Raw genomic sequence first — 26,458 nt, 5'->3', positions numbered from 1 at the left:
GTCACCCTAGCTACATTCAAGCAGTGAAAAGCCATTTGGATGTAACATTGCAGACAACTAGCAGCAAGGTATGGTTATTTGCAACATGCTCCTTCCTAACAGACTTCACTGTTGGAAGTCTTAAACGTGGATGCTGGGAGGCTTCCTCATTTAAATGCAGTGCAGGGATTCTGCCCAGTTTAACCAACTGTCACTTCCTCAGGCAGGCAGAACTTGATCCCCAGCTACTCTACACTCCCAATCCCTGCAGCACCATATACACCATCAGTCCAGCCAAACCAAACCATTTGTGTGCCCACCTGTTGTAGATCTTCAAAACTTACGGCATCTTGATGGTATTTTTCACATTGGAAGACAGAAACGCATGTTTTATTTTAAGCTGAAATGAGTTCTCTGACTTCAGCACTCTCTTTAGCCTTAATAAATGGCTAGCAGACAGCATCACCTCAAGAAGACATTAGGAACAAGCCAAAATAAGAAGGTGAGCCTTTGTCTACTTGCACCTTTTCCTTTACCTGGAATAATCTTAAATTTTAAGGATTATATATCTATGTTTAGCTGCAGTAGATAATTAAAATCAAGACAGAGAACATGAAGGCTGCCCCAAAGCATCCCCCATTACCTTTCCAATGTAGTGCTTCTTTGTGTTTATATGAAGTACATCCAAATGCTTATTTTACAAGAACAAAATGCAGCAAACTCGTCTCCAAAGACAGTTCCCCTGGCTGTCTGCACTGGAGGACTCACCACACTATCCTGTTTCTTGTCACTGCTCCAACCCTGAGAAATATGGCAGTTAGTATGACCAGAAAGAGGGAGAAAGGAGAACACCTCTGCCAGCTTTGGAAAGCCATTCTCTAAACCCCTGGGAGATGTGTTCTCCTAATAATTCTGCTGGGGTAGCAAGAACACCTGAGAAGAATTTTCTGTGGATATGGGTAACAGACAAGAAGGAGAAGGAAAGTGAGTGTTCCCCAGATCAGGCAGGAGTTTACACTGTCTGCACCTTTTCCACCAAGACTCAAAGAAGAGATGAGATTCCAGACAGCAGTAATTATGTGCTTTCTAGAAAAATCAATGCTCCCAAGAGTAGAGCAGAAGAGTCATCAGGAGCATCTCACAACATTTTTAATTCATGATTTTGAGTTCTCTGGTTTAGGCAATTCCAAGAGGAGCTACGTAAGGGCTTCCCCCACACATAATTCTCCTTGGTTCACAAACATTCCTGGTTGTATGATTCACTAGGATAGGGGTTTCTTTGAGTTTGTTTTCAATGTCATATATTATTTAAAAGTTCAGGAACAAAATCTGCATTTTCAAAGTAAAGATCCAGCTGCCCCCTTCAATTCTTCAACAAGCCTCCCTCATCCATAACAGCAAATATTGAACAGAAATCTAAATATCATTCTAAGCAAAATGATCTAGAGAAAGTTTCTGATGCAAAACAATAGCCAAATTATGCAGTCCCTAACACTAGGCCACTCTGCTAATTTTCAGGATTGAACTCCTATTCCAGCAATCACCAACCTAAGTGTCCCAAATAACCTTCCTAAGAGATGTGGCAAACCAGCACTTCAGAGGCACCTAAAAACTCACCTAGGCCCCTAGTTTCAAGTGAACACCTATGGGAAGCCAGATAAGTACTAACAGGTTTCAATGGCTGCTTGTGCTAACAGACTCAACAAGCTAATCTGCTGCACTTGGGAAGGTTGAGATACTGCTCTTCAAAAACCAGAGCTTTAGAAAACCCAACAGGGCTGGGAAGGGAAAATGCAGGATAAAGATGCCATGTCTAGACCACACAGTGAGTCTCTATTTTTCAAGAGACTGAGATGCCTTGAAGCCATGCTTGTTGTTAGCATCTATCCTGAGGCTGCAGCTTACAAGCATCAAAGGCTAACCTCACCTGATGCTTGCCCAGATGCTTTTATCAATTCACATTTCAGAGTTCCATCTCAAATATTTTACTCCTATGAATCACAAAAATCTAAAGTAGGTGTTCTGTCTCCACCAACTTTGCAAACAAGTAAAATTTACATTGAGTTTGAGCTCCAGCAAGTGGACTGAGACCCTGATTGCCTCCAAGTCCTGCAGGCAACAGAGGAACTAGAATGCAACACAGCACAGATGGGATCACAGGCTGAAGGCTTCAGATGTGCTTCAGATTAAGTCATTCATATCCTTGGCAAAAGCAAGTTGATTTCAAAGTGCATACATTAACGAGGAAAGGTGTCGGCCTGCCAGCTAGTTTTGCTACAGATTTTGACAGGCCAACTTTGTCCCTGTAAGGACATGGCACAGACAGATGCCTTAAACAAAGGCATCAGAAAAGCACTGAGGAATTGTTAACAACCAGGCTTCATGAACAATTAGTCACAAGGAGATACAAGTTCATCCAAGTACCACAGAGGACTGAGCAGCTCTCCAGCAGACAGACACAGCTGAATGTGTACTCTGAACACTGCTCAATTCTAGTTCCATTTGCCACTGCAGAGCTTTAAGGAAAAATTAACCACAAACTGAAGAAAGTTCATTCCAGCCATCACCTGCTTTCAGTTCTCCTGGTTCTTACAAAGCCACATTGTTTAATCAGTCTAACAGAACTCTCAAGACCTTCACTGTTTCCTGAACTGAACTACAAGTTTGATATCTAGGCCAGAGGATCAGACCCTGAAAAGAACAGTTCCCATTCTCACTTGCTAAAACAACACCCAGTTTGTGCTGAGAAGTGGTGGTAATGAACACTCTGGGCAACCTGTGCCACTGCTTGTGCACCCTCACAGTAAAACATGCTCAAACTCTAGCTCAAGGGTCTATTTTGAGACTGAGAAAACCTCAACTGCACATGAGCAACACATAGGAGTCAGTTCAGCAGAGTGAGCTGGGTATCTCCAGCACAGCTGGAAGATGTCTGTTTTCAATAAGCACAGCACAGGAAACAGAGACACCTCCTGCCCTCTGCCCATTTGGCTAATCCAGCATCAGAGGCTCCTCTCCATCCCTGCAGGCTCAAAGTCTGTACCTCAAATTCCACTCAGTTCAGAGCTCCTCACAACTGAGGAGAGACTCCAGAAGTCAAGAAAGATTTGACATCTTAAAACACATTATATGCTTTCCAAATACAGAATAAAGTCTCTGAATTGGGAAGAAACGGGAGAACTGATCACAACAGATCTTGACATTCAGTGTTTATTGTTCCTTTAACTCAAGAGCATCTGGGAAAGAAAGATCAACTTTCTTTCCTCAGTCTAGAATCAGTGAGTGCCATTTGTCCTTGCAATCAGAGCAGACTGCAGCCCTGTTTTGATTTACTGTTTAGGACATAACCAGTATTTTCCTGAGAAAGGACTGCTCCCCAGCAGGGTAAGGTGTGTATGTCCAGCTCCTCAGTGACTGTGACCGAAACCTCAGGGATAATGAGTTTGTGGAAAACAACAGAACATCACTGAAAGCAATCGCAAGACAGAAGCTGCAGGATGAAAAAGGGTAGAAAAGAAATGGAGATGTACTTTCAATTATTCTGTCTGATCAGCAGCAGGAGATCAAAATTAACTGGCCAAATGAAGACAGACCAAACACGGGTCTCAGTCCAGATCTTCATTCAATTCTCTCTTCCTGGGACAACTTGGTGGAATCATCTAAACTCATTTAAATGACAATTGAAATCTAGAAGAATAATCCCCCACAGTACTGCCAGAGAAGCTTTTCCATACCCAGCAGTAAAGCAACACCCTTCAGAGCCCTTCCTCAGCCACTGACAAAGACAACAAACCTCTTCAAAACAACTTGGAATAAAGCAAAGCAACACAGAGGTTTGAACAGAAACTGCTTCAAATCTGAGGCACCTGCCACCAGTACTGCTGCCATTTTGCACGCATTTCCCCATTTACCTACAATCAGAACTCACAACTGGCAGATTTACATGGCAGGTTTTCCTTCCAAAACAAATTTCCCTTGCTTCCTTACTCTATTTTCCCTGCCTGCTCCACATTTGATTGGCAGTACAAGAAAATGCAGCAAAATAAACCTTTACTTTAGAGAGACCCAAGACTGCCCTCAGCAATAGTGACCAGAACTAGATGCTGACATCCACAAGCCACATAATAAGACACTCCATGGGTTACACCTTTATATAAACAAGTACTTGGGGGAGGAGGAGGGGGGAAGGAAGATGGTGGCAGAAAAAACAAAAATGCAATCAAAGGAACAATCTTCCCTGGTTAAGCCTTGTTTGACATAAGGCTCCTAAACTACTTTGTAAGAGTAACAGATCAGTTGCTTTTACTGATCAGAAGCCAAACATTACATCCCTGTAGCTGGTGAAGAGGCAGTTTCAGGTCTCCTGCTACATAACATGAAAAAAGACAATTATGTTAACAACTTTGATTAATTACAGAAAATAAACACAGGGAAAGCAATAGGCTAAACCCAGGGGTTAGCAGAAGGAAAAGAGATCAGATTGTGCTGGTCATTTACAAGGCAGTGCTTTGTTTGGGGTCTGTGTGCTGTGACTTGCAAAAGTTAAGAGACTGGCAGTGTTCAGAGACTAACACTGAAATAGAAAAGCAGTAGGCTCCTAATACCAAAACATTTAAATTCAGAGCAGTGGAACAGGTGAACTAATCCACAAGAGTCTGGGAATACTAAATTACCATAATGATTAAAGTGAACACAAATATATCCTGCTAAACAATTACACTTATGGATTATACTGAAATGAAGCTAATCAACTGTCACACGTGCAAAAGCTACACCTACAGCTCTTCACTAACACATGAAAGATTACTCGTAAGAACCTTTATTTTTCAGACCCAACAAAATATGGAGGCTTTGGAAAGAGCTTCTTTCATGCCTCTTTTCACAGCCATATATTAATCTCAATTGCTAAACTTGCCTCCCTGCTCTCTGAGCACACAGGCTCTGCCACACAGTTTGAAACCAAAGCACTTTCCCCACAGATGCAGTGGAAGACTTACCAGATCAGCACCAGCCTGAAGCAACACATCTGCCACATCTGTGTGTCCATTTTCACAGGCATAGGTCAGAGCTGTATCTCCTGTTGCTGTAGTGGCATGAACATTAGCTCCTACAAACACAACAATTTTTTATTACTGGACATGTCCTTATCAAGTATTTCATATCAGATAAACACAAAAGTCTCTGACAACAGCTATATCCTACACACCAACAGCCTGCACAGCCCATGGGCACTGCTCTCATGGTCAAAAACTGCACTCCTAGTAAAAATACTCTGAGGAGAGGGGATAAACCAAGGCTTGGAAAAAGCATGACTGACAATCTAAGCACTTAAACCTATATGTTCCCTTATTCCTACAATCCCTCTGCAGCAAGAAGGATTTCAGTTGTTACAGCAAATAAAAGTGAATCCAGACAGTTGTCTAGACTATCCATTTGACCCAGAGCTGCATGCCAAGAGAAACCAGACAAAATGCATGTTACTGAATTAGGATTAATACAACAAAACCATACACTTCTACAAATTTCCTTTCTTTCTGCTTTAAAAACATTCTGCTGAAATACTTTGCCCAGCTTCACACACAGCAGCTCTGTGAGAACTGTGCATGGTTCCTAATAGGGAACACATTATTCTTAAAAAAAAGAAATGCCAATGTGATTAGCCATTTTCTTATTTTCAAGGTGTGAGATATATTTAGAGAGTCCCTGGTGCCAAAACAAGGCTCCTCAATTAACTTTCTATGCTATCAGCAGTGAAGTGCAAAGCAGCGAGCGTTCCGAGGGAGCTGGTGACAGGTGTCACATGCTGGTGTCACTGCACAAAGAGGCACAGTTGTCACTGTCCCTCGATGAGCAGGGAGCTTTGCTTTCTAAAATTACAAATCCAGACAATTTTATGCTTATTCTTAGAAAAGAACATACAAATAAATCGCCTTCCGCAACAAGGAAGATTTCCAAAATGTAGCTCCACTTTATTATTATTTTAAGCAGAATTACTACACTTTCGGCTCTACTAACTTAAAACTGACAGCTGAATGCTGAAGCATCATTTTGCCCCAGCTCCAGCAAGATTTAAGTTTTACTACTGTATAATGGTGCAGTAAGACTTATTCATCACAGAAATTCAGCACACTCCAGAATCTGTCTTGCACACTACTCCCAGGGGCACAATTCCTAATGAACTGGTTATTCAGGGAGCCCAGTGCAGGTAACTAGGTTCAGCTGAAGCTGGAGCAGCATGCAAAACCAAGCATGATCTGTACCAACGTTTTGTCCCAGCTGGAAACAATGTTCCTAATGATCAGGGATGCTTTTGACACACAGAACAGGATTGAGTGCTCCAAGAGGCACTTTTCTCTGTTAACAGTATCAAACAGCATCGAGGTGCAACATATGCTTTTTCCTTCTTGCTAAGGTATTTGAACATATAGCTTCTTGCTACAACACTGACACCATCAAGCCCAGGTGTGACAGCCCACCTTTCAGGGGGAGGAAGCACCCAAGTATCTTCTAAATCATAAAGAACATCAAGTCTGTATCTGTGGGACAGTTCGTTTGTACTGAACACATACCTGCTGCCAGCAAGTATTTCACCAATTCAAGATGACCCTCTTGAGCAGCCTCCATCAAAGGTGTTGAGCAACCAAGTTCTATATCAGCTCCTGCCTTAATAAGGAAGTCAGCAACCTCAGAAAAGCCTCCACAGCATGCCAGGGTCAGGGCTGTTTCCTGTGTTTCTTCTGTCTGTGCATTTATGTTTGCCCCTGTGAGACAAAACAGCCATTACTGGCCTGGCCAGCACGGGGTGGGAAGGTGAATGCTCATAACCCCACAGCAGTTTGGGGGTGTGAGCCTTGCTCTGTGGGTACAGCAGTGCCAGCCACACACTACACCAGAGGAGTGTGCACAGGATTCCTGATGGCAAATGATCCCACTGCATCCTACATCAGGAGCACTCAGTCACCATAGGATCTCACCTTGTGCCAGCAGCAAGGCCACCATCTCCTCGTGGCCTTCCCGGGCAGCTTCCATCAGAGGTGTGTAGCCTTCATCATTCACCTCCTCCAGGTTGGCTCCCCGTTCGATCAGAAGAGCTGCCAACTCCACGTGCCCCCCACAAGCAGCCAGAGTGAGTGGGGATTCGAAGGAATCCGCAGGCATGTTCACCTGAGCGCCGCTGTCCAGGAGCAAGCGTGCCACCTCCACATGGCCATCCTGCAACACGGGGACACGAGTCACAAATCACTGAACTCACCTGATGCTGCAAGTTGCAACCACTGTCACACTAGGTGTGAACCTAAAAAGACAGGGTCTGTTTACTTATGATGGTTTGATTATGACAGTAAAGGGCCAATTGCAGTGGGAAATACCTGATTTTTTTTACACTGCATCCTTGGAAGGACACTTAAATACAGTTGTGCAATATTAAAGGAAAAAAATACATTAGAAGACCTCTCTATCCAAGGTTCAAGCCCAAGCTGTCTAAGCTAGAGCACTGATACCCAGGGGTCATTTATAAAGCTCAGAATTCCACGCATTCCCCAAATTAAAGAACTTCTGATGTATTAACAGCAGCAACCTCAGATGAACTACCAGCTCCTTGTTCTGATCTCACCAGAACTGTCAGCCAGTAAGTCAAACAGGTAACACAGAACTACAGAAAAGAGGGGCAAGAGGGAGATCAAACATGCAACTCCAAGTCAACACTTAAGCTGACCACGAAGCAGGTCATAAGTAACCGGAGACCAACAGCAATCAAGGCTGCACATTAAAGACAGGAGAGAAGGTGGCCAGGAGCCAACAGCCACCTCATTAAAGGCATTACCCTAGGTGTGGCTCTCTGTCCTGACCAAAACACACCACAACTCAGAAGCACTTAGAACAGAACTGGTGATCAGGGACCGGACATCTCAGCTTCCTGTACCTGCTGCACTCGTTAGATGGAAAGAGGTGAGGACTGGGAACAGTCACAACAATTTGGTGAAACAGTTCCCCTCTGCAAAGGTGCAGCCAAATGATAACAAGAACAAATTCCTTGTTGTGGAGTTGGGACTTCAAAGGTTCAGTTTCCTCACTGTTGCTTTTAAAGGTCAATACACACTCCATAATGTCAGAACACCTAGTTTAAAACACCTAAGAGCCAAAACCATGCAGACAAACCTCACACAACTGTCCTCCCCAAGTGAGACACTTCACAGTCTGCAAGTCAAGACAGTACTCAGACTGTTTCAACAGGAAAGAAAAAAAAAAGGCAAACAAGAAGCCCAACCTAAAGAGAACAATGGGCTGATTAAACCTTTCGTCTGTAGTCATGCATTCACCTTTAGGTGACAGCATACACCCACTGCAACTGTGTCCTTCTAAACTCCTTGTTGGCACCAGACGCTCCTACAGGGAAGGCTATTCAAGGATACTATTACCAGCTCACTGTCGGAAGACTTCAACACAGCTTGCGACGGTGTGATCTGACCTTGGTCTCTTGCATCACCACCTCACAACTGCACTGAAGGAACACTCGATCCCCTCCAGCTCTGAGGAGACTGGAGAAACACTGCAGCCTGTCTTCTAAAGACTATAGGCTACTGGGAGCAAAATCAGCTTCCCCCTGTTCATTGTGCTTCCCATGGAAACAAGCTTCCTGATCTCTCTTCAAAGTTCCCCAGCTTGAAGAATAGATAAAAGGTCACCCAAGGTCTGGACAAAAATGGTTGCAGATATGATGTGATACAATGGCACAATCTTGATTAAGATGATGCTCTTGGAAAGGTAAGTTTTTCCTCAATGGCTGCTTTGAAATTATGAGCTGCCCAAGAATTAAGAACTACATTACTTCCGAAAACAAAATGGTAGGTCAAAAGAAAAATCTCACAACCACTTTTACAGAAACCTAGAAGAGAGCAAGCCTTCTCTCCATGCAAAACACTTCTGCTGTTGTGAAAGGACAAGTGTAACACAGGAATCAGTGCTCTTCTGGAAGGCTCATTCCACAGTGCTCTGAGACACCTTATTTATAAAGACAAAGGTGGAAAACTAAGTCTTAGGCTGAGAAAAACCCAAAACCCATTGACTTGGGCTCAGCCTACTGCACTGCACTGCAGATCAGTCAGCCCTGCACTTCACACAAGCAGCATTTAAAACACATCCGCCCCCCAAAATTAGGATAACCTTTCCCTGTGAGCAACTAGACTGAGCAGCTGGCCACCTTTGGAAGCTACAGGGACGCCTGTAACCACACACACCCTCACTTGCAGCCCTAAAACACCTTGTTACCAAAGGTTCACTGTATTTTATCAGCTCTTGCATTCCCCTCTCCCAAGGAGGGAGCAGTACAAACAAAGGTGTTTACCATGCAGGCCTCCATCAGCGCCGTGTGCATCTCGTCTGTTTTGTGTTCTTGATCAGCTCCAGCTTCAAGCAAAAAACGAACCATATCTAAATGGCCTTCAAATGAAACAGATCAAAATAAGCATTTCACATCAACTTTCAGCAGTACAGACAACACACTTAAATTCTTTAGATTTTCATCGTTTGCTATCACAATCTTTAAACTCTATAACTCGCAAATCTATGCTTTCTGTAGTACTCTAAAAAACACCAACACAAAGCAGCCAGCAGCCTCCTGACAGCCTTTCCCAGAGAAACTGCATAGCTGTGAGAGAAGGAGAGACCTCTCTAAGAGAGTCTAGTAATAATGGTGGCATTTTCACCCCATGTGGTATTCCAGGAACACTCATTCCAACTTCCCATTTTCCAAAGAACTACCAGAGATGTTTTCAGAATTCACAGACAGCTCGTGAGGGGAATGGGAATGAAATGGGAAATGTGGGGGAAGGGGATGGTGGTGATGTGTCAAAGAACAAGTTTGGACATAGCCTGATATAAGTTTTCATCTGCAACATGTCAAACACACATCCACCATGTCTGGACACAAGCAGAGACTCAATACCAACATGCCATGGATGAGCCTTTTCTAACATTGAGTTTAAAACCAAAACCCATTATTCTAAAACTCTTCAGAAAATATTCAGAGTATGGCTGGAAGCTGTAGGTAGATAACTCCTAGCAAACAAACTTACACAAAACCACAAGAGAAGGTGAGAGACAATACCTTTATAGCATGCGAGTGTAAGTGCACTTTCTTTGAACTCGTTGGAGTGAGTGTTGATTCCTGCACCATATTCCAGCAAAACTCTGGCAACCTCGACATGCCCTGCACTGGCTGCTTCCATCAGGGGGGTATGTCCATTCTCATTGTGGTCTTCTATGTTAGCACCAGCTTTCAGTAGCACCTTCACTATGTCCACAAAGCCCCCAGCACAGGCATAGGTGAGCGCCGTGTTCCCTGCGGAGAAAGAGACTGCATGAAAGCTCTGTCCATCTAACACAGCAGAGGAGATCAGTGTTCACAGCTCTGAACAAACCAAGTACAGCATCAGCAGCAGCCTTTTACCTCACAGCAATGTTACTCCAGACAATCCTTCCAGGCTGGGTATAAAACCCCAACATAACTGCAACATTAAAAAGTTTTAATGCTAAAATGCTAAGCCAATGTTACAAATCAGGATCTTGGCTTTTTTATTTATTATGTTTTCTACTTCAGCACACAAAGAGAGATCAAATGCACACACAAAAAATCAAGGAATAATTTTTCATGCTCACTGCAGCGTTGGAGGGATGCATGTATTGTTTTTTTGGGTTTGGGTTGGTTTTTGCCTAAGACTGTATCCTGTAATTCCTTGAAAAACTTCTACTGGCTGGCTGAAAATCAATTTATCATTTAAAACTCTGGTACTGCAAGTGACAGACAATCACATATGGCTCATGTTTTAAATGCTAGCCAGTTTTAATGTACTTTTCTTAATATGGCTAAACAGCATGACAAAAAGAACATTTCACAGTTCAGACATGACTTTTTCAAAAATTTGAACAAAGTTTAAATTCTGTCTCAATATTAACAGAATCCAACTGCAGGGTAATGCTCTCAGCAATATTAGTCCAGCACCAGAAACAGAGAACACTCTCAAAGAATTTTAACATCTCTTTGGCAAAAAGTATCAGACAGAAGTAACAGGTCTTGATCAGATGTGTCCCATGGTTGTCTTACTGGGTAACTGCGGATTATACTAATGAGAAAAACTAAACTTTGGGTATTTCTCTGGTCATCTGACACCACAGTGGTTTTCACAGGAACAGTGCTTTCCATTGGAGTTTACATCAAAAAACATCTTTAAAGATGGCCAGTTAAGACTCTAAACACACCCTCTATGGATCTGGTCTATTCTTAACCGTTCCTGTCATGTTTTCTTGTGAATTAAAGTGTTAGACACAGATGTTCAGAGGAGCTGTATGTCTTATCAACTGTGCTCCTGCTCCCCAGTTACCTGTGGAGGACTGTGCGTTGACATCTGCACAATGGACAAGGAGGAGTTTGACGATATCCACGTAGCCTCCGCTGGCAGCTGCCATTAAGGGCGTGATGTCACCCTTATTCCCTCGGTCTTCAACGTTTGCATGCATTGCTAGCAGCACCTAGGGGAAAGGTTCACCTCAGTGAATGAATTGTCACACCAATCTTTTGCTTTTATTTCAGTGGGGCTTGTGAGACTGACTCCTCAGCCAGCTGGGACAGGCTCCTGCAGCCCTACCCCAGTGTGAAGCACAGGACCTGCTGCACTTACTGCCTGCACTGGGCTCTCCTGCAGGACATCCTGGGTTTCTACATTTGTTCATATATGCTAACATCAACAGGGAGTTCTAGTGCAGTGCTAACAGTTTCAAAAGTCACAGGGTAACTCACTCACACTGTCATTGCATTAATGACCAGAGCACCCATTGGGTCAGCTCACAGGTGATCAGTTCTCTCCCTGTACTCTCTTCTGGCACCAAAACATGAAGCCAGGCACTTTCTGAGAACTATCAACTCAACATCTTCAAAGCAGCATGAATTCTGCCTTAGATACAGAAGCAATAAAGCCAAAAATTTAACAGAAATTAATGCAATGTTGATACAGATGTGATTAAAACAAAAGGACTGAGTGACTGTGACATGAGTTTTAGAAGGTAACCCATTGTAGTATTTGGGTTTGCTGCTACTTTAGCTCCCACTGCTTGGCAGAACAGCTGGACTGCATCTAGAACAATGCCAGAAAAGTAGATACAACATAAAAGATAAGATTCGTTCCTCAGCCAAGTCCCTTCAATGTAAAGACATATACAACTGCGTCATCCATCAAAAACCAAGCAATACCTGCAAGGCCACAATAAGCTGCATTGACTGACATTCTGCTTAAATAACAACAAATTATAACCACCAGAATAGCCCAAATTTTTACCTGTCAAACAAGGCCCTCAGCCAATGCTTCATAAAGGTGTAGTTCTGACTGCATTTGCTACTTTTCAATGTAAAGACATATACAACTGCGTCATCCATCAAAAACCAAGCAATACCTGCAAGGCCACAATAAGCTGCATTGACTGACATTCTGCTTAAATAACAACAAATTATAACCACCAGAATAGCCCAAATTTTTACCTGTCAAACAAGGCCCTCAGCCAATGCTTCATAAAGGTGTAGTTCTGACTGCATTTGCTACTTACTCAATTCATAGTTTCTGAACAGGCCAAGCAGAGGAGACTCTCCCCTTCTTCAGTGTGTTCATTTACGCTTCGCCCTTCATCCAGCAGCTTCCGGACAGCATTGACATCCCCATCGGAGCATGCTTCTGCCAAACTGCGACTGCAAAAGCAGTTACCACACAGTCAGCTCAAAAGGCATCTGCAATAGGTGGGGAGCTCTCCAAGCCAAGGACAAAGTCTTCACTTCAGTCTTTACATTAGCACTAAACCTTACTAGCAAATACGTCCTATGGATTGGGGTGTTTTCTCAGTTTATATTATTTCCACAGGTGAAACGGACATAAAAACCTTCCTTTATGTCTAAATTAGCTCTTGTCCTCATCAGTTGCTAACTCACAGATGCTCTATACATACCAGATGCAGAGAAGAGTGCTCAAAGCTGAGTCCTCTGTGGTGTTTGCAAGACACAGCAGCAAACCTCTCTGATGCTATTCCCACTTCAGGGAACACCAGAGACAGAGAGGCTACGACCGTGACAAACTGCTGACTACAGGAGCCAAGGCAAATTCCTACTGCAGACAGAGCCAAGGATCACAGAGACCACTATTATGAATACTGCAACAAGAGAAACTTCTGACCCTTGTCCCTCCTGTTGTGGGACTATTTCCTTCTCTGCACTGGCCCAAAGCTTTTCTTTTTTTCATGGAAAATACCAGTGTCTTAATTTATGTCCCAATTTCAAACAAAAAGCCTAACATTGCCTAATCACACCTTAGAGGAAGAAAGAAGTGGAGTATTACAGAGGTCTACTATGTCTCTTTTCATGCACCGTCAAAAGCACAATACAGAAGTTTTCAAATAGATGAAATAAGCTAATTGAGCTGCACATTTTTTAAACAGCAGTAACAACACAAATCCTACATGGAACACTACTAACTGATCCTCAAAGAAAAGAATCTGTAAGATGTAGTTACAAGTTAGGAGGAAAAGACAAGACAAACCCTAAGTTCCTGGCATCTAATAACTCAGAAGTCTGTAAGCACAACTTTAACCAGCACTAACTAATCACTGAAGACAATTGTTGTTTCCCCTGACACCTAGGAAAGGACACTAAGCTAACCCTGAACTGAACTTCAGTTCATTTCAAACCAAGTCACCTGTCCTTTACATCTTTTTCTGTACAAAAATCAAAAGATTTAACAGCAAAGACACCTGTTCCTTCAGTCCTCACAGGTGCATCCTATCACGTCCATGAACCTGTCTGCTGGACTATGTCCAACCTGTCTACATGCTCCCTGACCTGATACCAACCCAGGGCAAAGCCCTCCTTGGTCCAGACCTTCCCACTCATCTCAGGGGCTGAGGATTCCTGAAAGCTCAAGGCATAGGCAGCACTCCCTGTCCCATCCTGAGGCAGGCTCACATCTTTCCACTGCAGCTGATATACTCACATTAGGGTATCTTGCTGCCTTCTGTGCCCTTTGTCAGATTCAATTCCAGGTGGGCTGTGGCTTTTCTAATCACATCCCTGTATGCTTGGACACTGTCTCCACAGTTCCCATGGGCCACCTGACCTGGCCTGCTTCCACCTCTTGTCTGCTTCCTCAGCATATTTCCATCTCTGTGTTTTGATCCACAAGTAATTCAATTAAGAAATGAAACTAGGTTTGTTCTGTATTTGTATTTACCTTTTGAGCAATGACTCAGACTACTGCCCTTACTGCAAGCACCTGGTTTTGCAAAGTCTGAATTCTGAGAGGAAATCTGCTTGAAACTTAGCACTGTCTATTTTTGATCCTAGGTCTGAAGTTCAACAGAATATGCATTCACTCCATCCCAACAGTTTCAGAACTATTTGCATCACTTGTCTGAGCAGAAAACATTTCAGGACCTCTGAAGTTGCTTTGGAATTACCAATGTAGAGGAAACCTTTTGAAGACATAGGGCAGATCTGCAGTTCTGTCATCATGGGAGTTAAATGCTCTCCTCATTAATTATCAGCTATCAAAAGCTATCAGATAATATACTTCCATTTTTCCCAAAGCTCCTGAGGAAGATCCTGGGGCAAACCACTGCCCTGTCAGTATTTCTATCCTCTTTCAACTTTTAATACAATGAGTTAGATCCACCAGTTTCCAACAGAGTATGCTGAGGTAGTAATGAGAGAGCAATCACCCACTCTCATATAGCTAAGAATTTAACCCTTTGCTGAATAAGAAATCAACTGTGTGGTACACAGAAAGAGCAGCAGATTAGAAAGCAACTTCTTTTTGTGCTTTTCTCTTACCCTTGGAAGCCAACAACCCGATGGGACCTTCAGATTCAACCCCTTTGCTTCTGCTAGTCGCAGAGCACATACATCCCCAAGTGCCTGCTACAAAGTGAACTGAATTTGAAAGGCAGAGCATGAACTGACACCCTGGAGCTGGGAACCGAGGGGGGGCTGGGCAGTACGTACTTGTCCACTTGTCCTGCGTTGTGGTTGTTCTCGGCTCTCATGCGCGTGAGCGCGGCGGCGGCTTCGTCCAGCGCGCAGCTGACGGAGGACGTCAGTCTCCGGAGAACCTCGGGATCTGCGAAGGCTTTGCCATCGGCAGTGGACAATTTACCAATTCCTTCAGTGCACGTTCGTTCATCAGTCAGGTTAGTATGAAAGTCACACAAAAGAAACGCAAAGACACTAGTTTAGATTTCAGCCACATGCACTTTATTAGTTAAAATCATTTGCAAACATGCCAGAAAATCACCTACTTAAAACTGATTGCTAACATTTGCCCAAGACGTGAACATTTAATTAGCTATAATATTGTCAACTGGCAGCTTTGCTACCTGTCCCAAACTCACACCTTTGAAGAACCAAAAAAGTAAATAATCCTATCAGGAGAATAAGGGCAAATCCAGATGTGAAGCCCAAATCAGAGGTTTGGGCCATGGGTATTATTCCACAGGTTTGGTTTAGCATTTTTTTAATGCAATGGATTTTTCATTTTAAAGCACTGATCATCCCACTGCCACCCAACTCCACCCAAAAGGAAGCAGACTGAGCTCTAAGATGTTTGCGGTTTTTTTAAGATCAGGAAAAAAATTTTCAGAAGTTATTAGCTTAAATTCCATTCCCAACACTTTGCCACTCCGAACTACCCAGCTCTAGCTACAGGCACAAACACTATGAAATGAAATTTCAAATACTTTAATACACTTGAAATCAATGCCCTTCCCACACAGACATCACACAGTAAAAATACTTAGATTGAAGGAACTTTTATAACAATTTCTTTTCCTAAAACAGTCTCATTGCTCGAGTTTTACGCCACACAGGTTTTACTCCCTGTAGGTCAGGACAGCCTATTTACCATGTGCAAACATCACTGCAGTGTAGGCAGGGCTTATAGCTGCATATACAAATGTGTCAATAGTGTAACACATACCCCTCCACCCCCCCAAAAAAACCAAATCCAAATCAGTCTCATGTGCTACGAAAAGTAAAGCCACATTCACCAGTTAAATACGCCACACAGGTTTTACTCCCTGTAGGTCAGGACAGCCTATTTACCATGTGCAAACATCACTGCAGTGTAGGCAGGGCTTATAGCTGCATATACAAATGTGTCAATAGTGTAACACATACCCCTCCACCCCCCCAAAAAAACCAAATCCAAATCAGTCTCATGTGCTACGAAAAGTAAAGCCACATTCACCAGTTAAAAGTCAGTGATACGAAAAGTAAAGCCACATTCACCAGTGATGAGTCAGTGACTTTCCAATTCCTTAGCTGTTAAAAAAGATCAAACTAGCCATAAACCTCTGGAAATAAGGCACCTTATCCCTCACAAGATTTGCTATTCAGTATGTGCACATCCCTGCAAGTTTGATTTACACCATGCCTGCCACAACCCAGCCTGCAATTATTACAGAATAAATACTGCAATGGCACTTTTGAGTTTGAACATTGTCTTCAGACAATGTATTTCTCCAGTTTGAGAGCGCTCAATTCGTTTCTCATTAATGGAAGAATCAATACTTACCAAATTTCTCCACCCTAAAACCCAGCTTAGGCCAGCACAGGCCAGGCACACTGCCACTGCCCTGCACAGCTGCTGCAGTGCTCCCAGCACTGCCTCCCAGCTCTGGCACACGGTGCTTACCCTGTGTCCGGGCACACATCTCCCACGGGGCACAGGCTCACTTGGCTGATGGAAGCTAAGCAGGGAAGGGTAAGATGAGCTGCTTAAGAGACTTACTCAGCCTCGAGCACACTACTTCCCTGGCTCCAGCATCCTACCTCTGGATCACTTCAGCATTGTCAAGAAGCTAAGAAAACCAATTTACAACAGATTACTCACTCAATGTTAAAGTGAGAAATTACAGCTTGTCCCCAGCACACCCATCTGGGGCTGGAAGCCTGGCTAGGACAGAGCAACTCAAGCATGGAAATGCAGTGCCATGGACTCGACCCCATGTACTTGAAGAGGTCACTGGGCACATGCCCCTTCCACCTCCAAACTGTTGAGGCCATCCCCCCTGTAGCCACTGCTGTTAAATATAGCGAGGTTATAAACAAGCCTCAAATGCCACAGCTCAAGCCTCACACATTAGTGTACACTGAGTGTGCTGGTGGTAGAAAGGGGATGGAAGTCCTGTCAGCTCTGCACTGGGGCAGGTGGGACAGCGGGGGACAGTCACTGTCAGGATAGTGTCACGACATCAATTTAGTATCAAACACACACAGAAAGTGACAGTTTTCACACAGCTCTGCTTCCCCAGGACAGCTCACAGAGTAACTGCTGAGATGTTTACACTAGCTATTTCTGGTGGCAGTGCTGGCTTACGCTGGCTTGCAGTGTACATAAAGTACTGCTGAAGGAAAGACAAAGAATTAAGTCTTCACAACTCAGCACTGAGGCCTCATCTGGGACTGCTGCAACCGAAGCTGAACACCGTGGTAAGCAATGTGGAAAAGTACTCCAGAGAAATCCACAGGACCCCTCTGCTAAGGCTAAAAAAGTGTAGATTTCACTTACAAGGAGCAACAGGACTGCAGTTTCCCTCCACTTAGAAGGGTCCTGTTGAAGGAGCTGTTAACAGCCCTACTGCTGGCAAAAGTGGAAAATACAAAGTACAGTCAACAAAAAACCACCACACCCCCACACAAACCAAAAGCTGAAGTGACCTGGCTATTTGAAACTGCACTGGGTATCTCCATTTCAGACCACCAAGGCAGTAGATCAGACAGGTTACCAGGACTAGCAGGGCCTAACATTTGACTACCTTCTCTGTTTTACAAGTTTGCTTGTTGAAGCACTCACACCCAGGATTTCTGAAGGCACAAGTCACACCACAGATCTCAGTCTGGTGTCCAGTAAAGACAAACCACTCACTGCAGCTCCTGCTCCAAAGTCTCTGTTTCCAAGGATTACTGCTGGTGGTCTCCTGGAGGACTCACCAACCACAGGCCACTGGCTCTTCCTTCTGGCTAGTCAAAGCACACTTACAGCTCACTCCAGCTTCCAACTCTGTTCCAAAAAAACGAGCTGTAACCACACTAAGGCCTTTTGGAGGCTAAGTAGAAGATGCCCTTTATTTACCTCGACAGCTAGAGCTCAACCCAGGTACCATCCCCAGCTCTTCATCTCATACCTTCATTACATTGCAATGCCAAAACTAATTAACAGCCACAGAAGACATCAGAGCAGACATCTGTTTGGCTGGATGGAGTCAAAGGGAAACAGACTACAAGAACTGCCATCTCAACAACGGCTCTGTTTTCATTTTGCTATGGTTCTGGATGACCGTGCAAGAATCCCAATGCTGCAATGCTCATGGATCTTTTAATCTCTAATTCAACTACTTTTATGTCCACTTCATAACCATTTGCTCTTGAGCCACTCTCGTACATACAGGGACCACAACAGTCTGACCTACATGCAGGAGCTAGACCAAAACTCTTCTTGCCTCCTCCCATCCAATAAGCACTGAAAGCATCCTCAGGACTATTCTGCACACAAGTAATTGTCATTTCTCACGTTATCAGTCCCACTGGCATGTTACTCATCTGACACTACCTGAACTGAACCCAGTGTCTGACATTCTGTCCTTCCTGGGGAGGAATGCAACATTTCCAGGAACACAAGCCACCACGGAGGTTGTGTCACATCATCTTTTCATGGACTGATCACTGCTGCACGTTAAGTCTGAAAAGAGAATATTGGAGTTCCTGATTTTTACTGAGAAGAGGCTACAGTCATTACCCCTATGGAGATGGTGATGTTCCTATGCAAAATTACAGCTTACCACCAAAATTATGAAGAGCGTGCTCATAAGCAAGTCAGAAGGGAAGGACCTTCATACATCATGAGCTGCCATGCAAAGGCCACAAAGGTGAATTTGTAAAGGTTGGTAGAAGGCATAGCTTTACAGTGGCCCTTCAAGTCACTATTTAAGGACATTTCTGAACAACAGACAACTGGAAGGACAGAAAGAGGAGAGACTATCACCTGTACTGTGACTTTACTGCTTTTCCTCCAGGTGTGCACAGCTAACCCAATGCAGGGCCCAAGGAGCCAGGCACACCTTCACCCTGCTGTTGTGGGGCAATTCTTCAGCTGAACACCTACTGCTGAAGCCACGTGCCAGTTTGTTCCCTGGCAGGAACAAGGCCAGCAGCACTACCCAACAATGGAAAAGACAGATCTCAAATGTCCCTGGAAACAGGTTGCCCACAGGAGTTGAGGCTGCCCCATCCCTGGGAGTGTTCAAATTCAAGGTGGGTGGGGCTTGGAACAACCTGGTCGACTGCAAGGTGTCCCTGTCCATGAGAGGGGATTGGAACGAGATGGTTTTGAAAGATCACTTCCAACCCAAAACCTATTCTGGTGACTTTTTTTCCTAAAGCTACTACGACACGACTAAACTCGGTGCCGGATAATGCCAGATGTTCCACACCTTACTGCCATATTACTGAACTATTTAAATTAGCCTGAAGTTGATTATAGAGGTGTATTAAAACAAGAAGCTGACCTTTCAAGGGAAAAGCTTGCTCATCAGACACACACCTACACTCCCTATAACCAAGACTCCAATTTCTTTGTTGATTTTCAGACTCATCAGGGTATTTCCTACCATGGAACTACCAAGGTAAAAGTTGTAAGGTAACCTGAAATGAGCTGCTAAGTTCTCCTTTTGAATGTAACAAGACACAGATATCAGCTCAGAAAAACTGGAACACAACCAGGTTTGTGTTGTGGTAAAACCCACAGTTAAGTCCCTCATAGCACACACACCTGGTGTCCACAAATACTTTGAACATCAGAGGAGACTGCTCCAAAAAGATCAACATATCAAGTGTAAGAGGTAATGTCCAACAGTCCTCACAAACCCCTGCAGATTCAGTGGTGATTATGTTCCTTCCCAGCCTGCTCCAGCACATCATATGTCCTAACACATGGCCTCCATTTACCTGCTAACATGTCCAATTTATGATCTCACACTCATCACAAAGTCTAACTCAACTTCAGTTCACACAGAATCAGCTGCTGGTCCTTAAGGGCTTACACCACTTACTCCCAAAGGCGGGTTGTGATGGAAATGTGGAGAGCTTTAAAAGCCCACAAGAAGAGCAAAGTGAGAATCATGGCCCAGAAATGTGATTTTTTTTTTTTTTTCAAATGGCATGTTAAGTACCTGCTCTAAGCAGCATGGCACACAAGTAGCACCTCACACAAGGTGAAGAGGGTTCAAAGAAGGAAGGAGACACACTTTGTTCCAGCTTATTGGATCCCAAATCATAGGGACTGAAAAGTTCTAGACTGTCAAAAGCAACTGCTACAGTCTCATGCCAACACGCAGTAACTCTACCAGAACACCGTTCATTCCAGCACATCACACAGGTGCTACCACAAGACAAGAAAGCAACAATCAGGACTGAGCATTCTGTTCTGAGGTCTCAGGTGGCTAATTCCCCACAGAACTAACGAAAAAGTGTGCACTTAGCTCCTCTCTGATGATGTCCAAGTATTTCACCAAACAAAACCTTCACATTAAATCCATTTCAGAGCCAGTAAACCAATGTATAGCATCATCAGCTCACTCAAGACCCACACTGATCTTCTGGCAAACCCAGAAAACCACCAAATCAACCCTCACCTGCTGCCTGTGTTCAACCACTGTTTCTGCATTAGGATATCTAATTTATAACATCAGAATGAGGGACATAAATATATTCACATGTGGTTTATTGTACACTGATTGCTCAGACTAAAGTCCTCAAGGGAAAAGCCACACATTGAGTAGTGCTCTACAAATATAGGAATTAGAAAATTCTAATTACTCCTTCTAGTGTACTCATTTTCTAAAATTCATATGCTTTTAAAAACTTCAAGGTAAGTGCTGTTAAAGAACACAATTCACACTAAGCCGAAGACCATTAGTTACAGGGATTGTCTACTTGTGGTACAAGGAAAATAACTGTTTTAAGTGAGAGTATAGCCTGTGTGAGGCCATTTGGGATTTCTAGGTAAGTCATCTGGCCTTTCAAACAAACTTCTTCATTAAAGAAGCTAGAAGTTTAAAACCCTCTTTATGAAGGTAAGCACCCCATACTTAAATTTCCATATGATTCTAATGTGCCTTTGAAGAATCCACACAATATTACAGACCCAAATCACACCCAGTGCAGTTCCCAGGACCATGTGTGAAGGGAGGCCTTCAGCAGTTTGTAATCCCAGGATGCACACGAGTGTTGCACTGGAATCTGCAGAGATTTTGCATCTAGAATACCTGTATCCAAAAAAAACCCCAAACCCCAACAAAAACCCACCAAACCCAAGCTCAACTAGTACTTCAGACATTGCACTTTGCCTTACCTGTCTATACATCACTGTTAACATTATTTGTATAATGACATAATCCTTGTCAGGAATCGCCAGTTCTACTTTACCATTCAAAAAAATCCACATTTTGACATCAATTTCATGCCACACAAGTCCTGGCACACCTGCCCTTAGTAAATGCATAGGCAGTGAGTTGCCTTTTACCATGTGCTCGATTTTACCTCAACTTGTGTTTCCCCAAGCAGAGCACCTGGAGAGGAGAAAGTACTAGCAGAGAGAGGACGATCAACGCTGCATAGCTCAGGCACTCGGTGTCAATCTGACAGCAGAAAGGCTCAGCCTAACTCCTTGACTAAATCTTTACCATCTTTCAAATCACAACAGAAGAACTGTCCTGCAAATAGCTCTGCTGGCTTAAGATGACACCAGGAGCTGACACTGGTGGCTGGCAGCAAGCACCCATTCCTGTGCAATGGGAGCAGCATGTCTAACTTCAGGCCCAAAGGATGAAACCATCAGACATCTCATGGCACAGCTACTACTAAAAATCCTGGCACATCCAAAACATGCCCTGAAGATTGCAAAAGCCTTATAAAAATAAGCAAACTGGGTTTCACTGGGGAAGGAGAGGAGGAAGGTGGCAAATCCCAGATCTCTTTCTGAGCCAAGTGTTAACCTGAATGCTCCTCCATTTTCCAGTGGGTCATTCCAACACTGCTCATCCCAGGCAGGGAGCAGGAGAGATTCAATGTCTGGGCTGTATTCTGGCTTTATTTTCTAAAACATTAAAAAAGCTCCAGTGAGGCTTTCAGTCTTGCCAAGCCAAGCACACACCTCTGTAAGCACTGCCACTGAGTATCACAGTTATGGTCTGACCTCAGCTCCAGTGCTCTGAAAAATCACTGTACCCTCACCAGCCCTGGGGTAACTGCACTGCACACAGGGAAACCTCCTTTCATATACATGGGAGACAAACTTTCACTACAAACCTGTATTTTCCCCTGTCTCACTGTGTGCATGGCACAAACAGCATTCACTGGCTGTGGTTTTTATTTTTCTTCTTTTCAATTGGTATTTGGACACACTAAACAAACTCATTTAGCATGAAATTAGGAGCTACAGCTAGAAGGTTTGGGGTTTTTTGTTGGTTTTTTTTAAATGAATTAGCATTTTACAGTATTTCTTGTGTCACCATCACAGTTTCCCACAGACCTCAGGAGCAGCCAAGTTCGGAATGGCTGCAAATCAGATTCCTGACAGCAAACCATGACACCCAAAAATGACACCTCCAATGCTATCTGGAAAATTGCATTCAGATCAACTGCTAAGCATTTCCTAGCAAAAGGAGTAATTTGTCCTCCTGGATAGTATTTCATGGACTTAACCTCAAAATATCCCTTTCTTCACAAATGCATAGTCCTGAAAGGAACAGGAACTCCTCCACAAGATCCACAAGTGAAAAGGAATGCCTGAAAAAGCCTGAGAGGCCATCACAAAACACACACCACTGGAGAAAACTTCCCCTGGTTCCAGCTTTCAACTGTCACTTACTAGACACTGCAAACTCTTATTATATTTGCATTTGCATCTATTTCACTGGCGTTGTCAGAGCAGGAGCCAGCAACCTCCATCACATTCTCTCAGCTTTCCAGTACAGCAGCTGTAGCAGTGAGATTTTCCCTTTCCAGAATGAAAAGCCAGGAAGTACTTCTCCAGCTACAATTAGTTCTTACTGCTATTTCAGTAACGTTTTGATGACAAGGATTCCTTTTTGGGATCATCTCCTTTGACATTAGTGTGCTCAGATATCTCAAAATCTGAAAACTACTTTTAAATTCCACACCAACACAAATCTTTGATTAACTAGTCAATATTCATTAACATTCCTTTTGAGAAATTAGATTCATTAGGTTTCAATTTAGAAATTTAGATTTCAATTTAGTCTCATGTCATTTTAATACCAGATCACCTAGTCAGGTAATTCATCCCATTAGCCACCAACTTCCCCTTTCAGTAAAGTCTGGAAGCCTCATAAGCAAATTGAGCAATAAAACCAGCTCGACAGAGACTTCCAGATGTTTCTAGCAAAGTCCCAATCTCCCAAAATAGTCTGCAGTTTCATCTAATTCCTCTCCACCAACCCAATCCACCCATTTCCTTGGCTTCCAGAATGCAAGGAAGAATATAGATATTGGCCAGATATGGAATACCACACATATTTTAGCTTAAAATACTGAAATAAGATATCAGTGTAAACCTCGTAGTAGTTTTGTTACCACTTGAGCATCCACATAGCAAAGAATAACACCAGAAAAGTCATCCACATAACTGTCTCCTCATCTGATTTAAAATCCTGTGACAGACTTTGCTACAGCATAACTCTCAATTTTTCTCTCAGTTTGACTTTTTCCAGGCTTTCACTGAGCATCATTTTCTCCCATGTAAGAACAATGAGTTACTTTTACTAAAGCTGAAATAACTGAGCTCTTCTGGGCTGATCTAACATTTGGCCACTGCCAGAAGGATGACTCTGTGCTCCTCTCCCCGGGTTCCTCCAGACACTCCCACCAGCCACGCTGCCCTCGAACTGGGGAAAGAGAGAGTTTTCTATCAGCACAGCAAGGTGAGTCTGACCAGCAAAGGGTCTTTACTAGGCACCACCACAACTGGCAAGAGGAGAGAAGACCAAGCAGCCAGGAACAGAAGATTCCTGCCTGTGACAGCAAACAGCCACTAAACCACCTTCCCCAACCTCATGCACCATCCCTGTGTCACTCATTCACCACATCCAAACATTTAGGTTTCATAAAAACTCAACCTTTCCATTTTTCAAGATTCTGTTTCTATTAAATCTCTAGCAGAGACACATTTGCCTTACTACAGGATGACAAGTTCCCAGATACAATCCTCAACACTGCTGATTCCTTACAGGAACCAAGACACACTCATCACATATGTGCATAAAATCATGCTGATCCCATACATATTGCATGTAGTTAATATGGAAGCATCATGAATGACTCTGGTGTCACGATTACAGATGTACTCCAGCAGCAGCAAACAGCTTTTCCACCCATCTCACTGTAGATGAGCATCTGGGAGAGCTTTCTGCCTCTTGGGTTACCTCGTGCTTTAAAGCAGCAGCTACAATTAGGACAAAAGCAATACCACTGTGAAAACAATTGCCAGTTCTGTCTCAGAATAACTACTAGTTCTACCAGCTCCAGTAAATTGTTGGGGTTTGCACTGGTTTGGTGTTTGGGGTGTTTTTTTTAATGAAAAAAGCACTCTTACCCATGGCAACCAAGGCCTCCTTCCCAACTTGTGCTAGATTGTTAGAAAATTTGAGACCAATAGTCAAAACACAATGCTAACCTTGATCCAAACTATAAAGGACAAGGACAGGATTAAGCAGTAGGTTATGAACACCTACATGACTCTGAAAAACCTGAATTTGTTTTGGTGCTTTGCTGGGATTAACTGGGAGGTGCTGGATATCACAGTTAAACAGGAGCTTAGCATTTCATTTTCATATTTTTTTTGAATGACCAAGTCAGGGATTTTGTTTTTAGGGGTTTTTTTCCACCCTTAACACAGATAAAAGCCAGTAATACACACCCAGAAAGATCTGCCACGGCACCAAAACCACAGCAAACTACTTGGGTGCCTGATGCCTTTTCCCTTCTCTTCCCTCCCGAAACAATCCCACACCACCTTTCCCAGGGCTGCAGCACCAGCGAGCACCCAAGTACATTTATTCATTTAAATGCTCTTCTAGCTGTATCCTGCTTGCCAGCACTGCTGTGATTAGCTAAGGGAAAACTTCAGCCACAGGCAGAATTGTTCTCCTGGCTTTGTTTGGCTTTTCACTGGACACACAAACGGCAGCGTCAGCACATCCCCCGCGCCGAGCTGGGCAGTCACCTGCTCCCAGCCTGCCAAGTGGAGCGTGAGCTCACACATACCAGCACACCCAACTGGGCTGCAGCCCCGACATGCGAGGCCTGCAGGCATCCACCCAGTGCCCAGCAGGAACCACAGCAGCTAGGCTCAAATTCCAAGCTCTGGGCATCAGCTCCAACACTCCTGGATGTCAAGGAAGCATCCAGGCTAGAGGCTGAGCAAAAAGAAAAGAATCTGATTGCTTATTAAAACCCCAAGTCACTCTTGGGGAATTTGAGATTGTAGTGCTTACAGTATTTACCCATTCATGTTTCCCTCTGTACCAGGCACTGCTGAGGCACCTCAAATGCTGAGTCCAGTTCTGGCCCCTCACTGTGAGGAGGACACTGAGGTGCTGGAGCATGTCCAGAGAAGGGCAGTGGAGATGGGGAAGAGTCTGGAACACAAGTCCTATGAGGGGATGCTGAGGGAACAGGGGTTACTTAGCCTGGAGAAGAGAAGGCTCAAGGGGTGACCTTGACCTCTATAACTCCCTGACAGGAGGTTGTGGCCAGATGGAGATCAGTCTCTCTTCCCAAGCAACTAGCAAACAGAAGAGAAGGCATAGCCTCAAGTTGTTCCAGGGGAGGTTTAAGTTAGACATTAAGAAGAATCTCTTCACAAGAAAGGGTGATTAGACACTGGAATGTGCTGCACAGAAAGGTGATGGAGTCACCATCCCTGAAGGTATTTAAGGAGAGACTGGAAGTGGCACCTAGTGCCACAGACTCATTGACATGGTGGTGTTAGGTCATGAGTTGGACTTGGTGATCTCAGAGATCTTTTCCAACCTGACTGATCCTGAACACACGACTAGAAAAGCAGCAGCTTGGTAACCGATCCAGGAGCAGCATCATGGCCTCTGTAAGGAAAGCTTCAAAATAAATTCTTTACTTTGTGCCAAATAAGGAAAAATTTGCAAGGTTGATTTAATTTTTTTTTTGCAGAAAAATACCACAGCTAATGGTAGGCATTGCCTATTTCCTGGTTCTTCCTTTCATGCCTTATCAGAAAGAGATATTTTCTCATTTCAAGTCTGACAGTTGCTTGCCTCCAGGAATCTGAAAGATACACCTCAAAGAGGTAAGACTGCTACTGAAACAAGGAAAGGAGGAACATGGGAATGGCACTGGCCA

General features: G+C 43.7%; 1 protein-coding gene across 1 annotated transcript in view; it reads right to left on the bottom strand.

Annotated features, from left to right (window-relative positions):
• Positions 1 to 26,458, bottom strand: part of LOC103799772 (ankyrin repeat and KH domain-containing protein 1-like) — a gene marked incomplete at both ends in the record, with an annotated part of 76,047 nt that overhangs the window by 34,664 nt on the left and 14,925 nt on the right. The window contains 8 exon segments of the mRNA XM_009072120.1: positions 4,977 to 5,086; positions 6,549 to 6,740; positions 6,954 to 7,191; positions 9,323 to 9,417; positions 10,085 to 10,318; positions 11,358 to 11,505; positions 12,574 to 12,712; positions 15,011 to 15,167. Of these exon segments, the coding sequence (XP_009070368.1) occupies positions 4,977 to 5,086; positions 6,549 to 6,740; positions 6,954 to 7,191; positions 9,323 to 9,417; positions 10,085 to 10,318; positions 11,358 to 11,505; positions 12,574 to 12,712; positions 15,011 to 15,167 (1,313 nt within the window).

Source organism: Acanthisitta chloris, unplaced genomic scaffold (genome assembly GCF_000695815.1).
Source record: "Acanthisitta chloris isolate BGI_N310 unplaced genomic scaffold, ASM69581v1 scaffold6213, whole genome shotgun sequence".
NCBI classification, from domain to species: domain Eukaryota; kingdom Metazoa; phylum Chordata; class Aves; order Passeriformes; family Acanthisittidae; genus Acanthisitta; species Acanthisitta chloris.
Note: the sequence above shows the minus strand (reverse complement) of the source record. Positions and strands in the feature narration are given on the sequence as shown.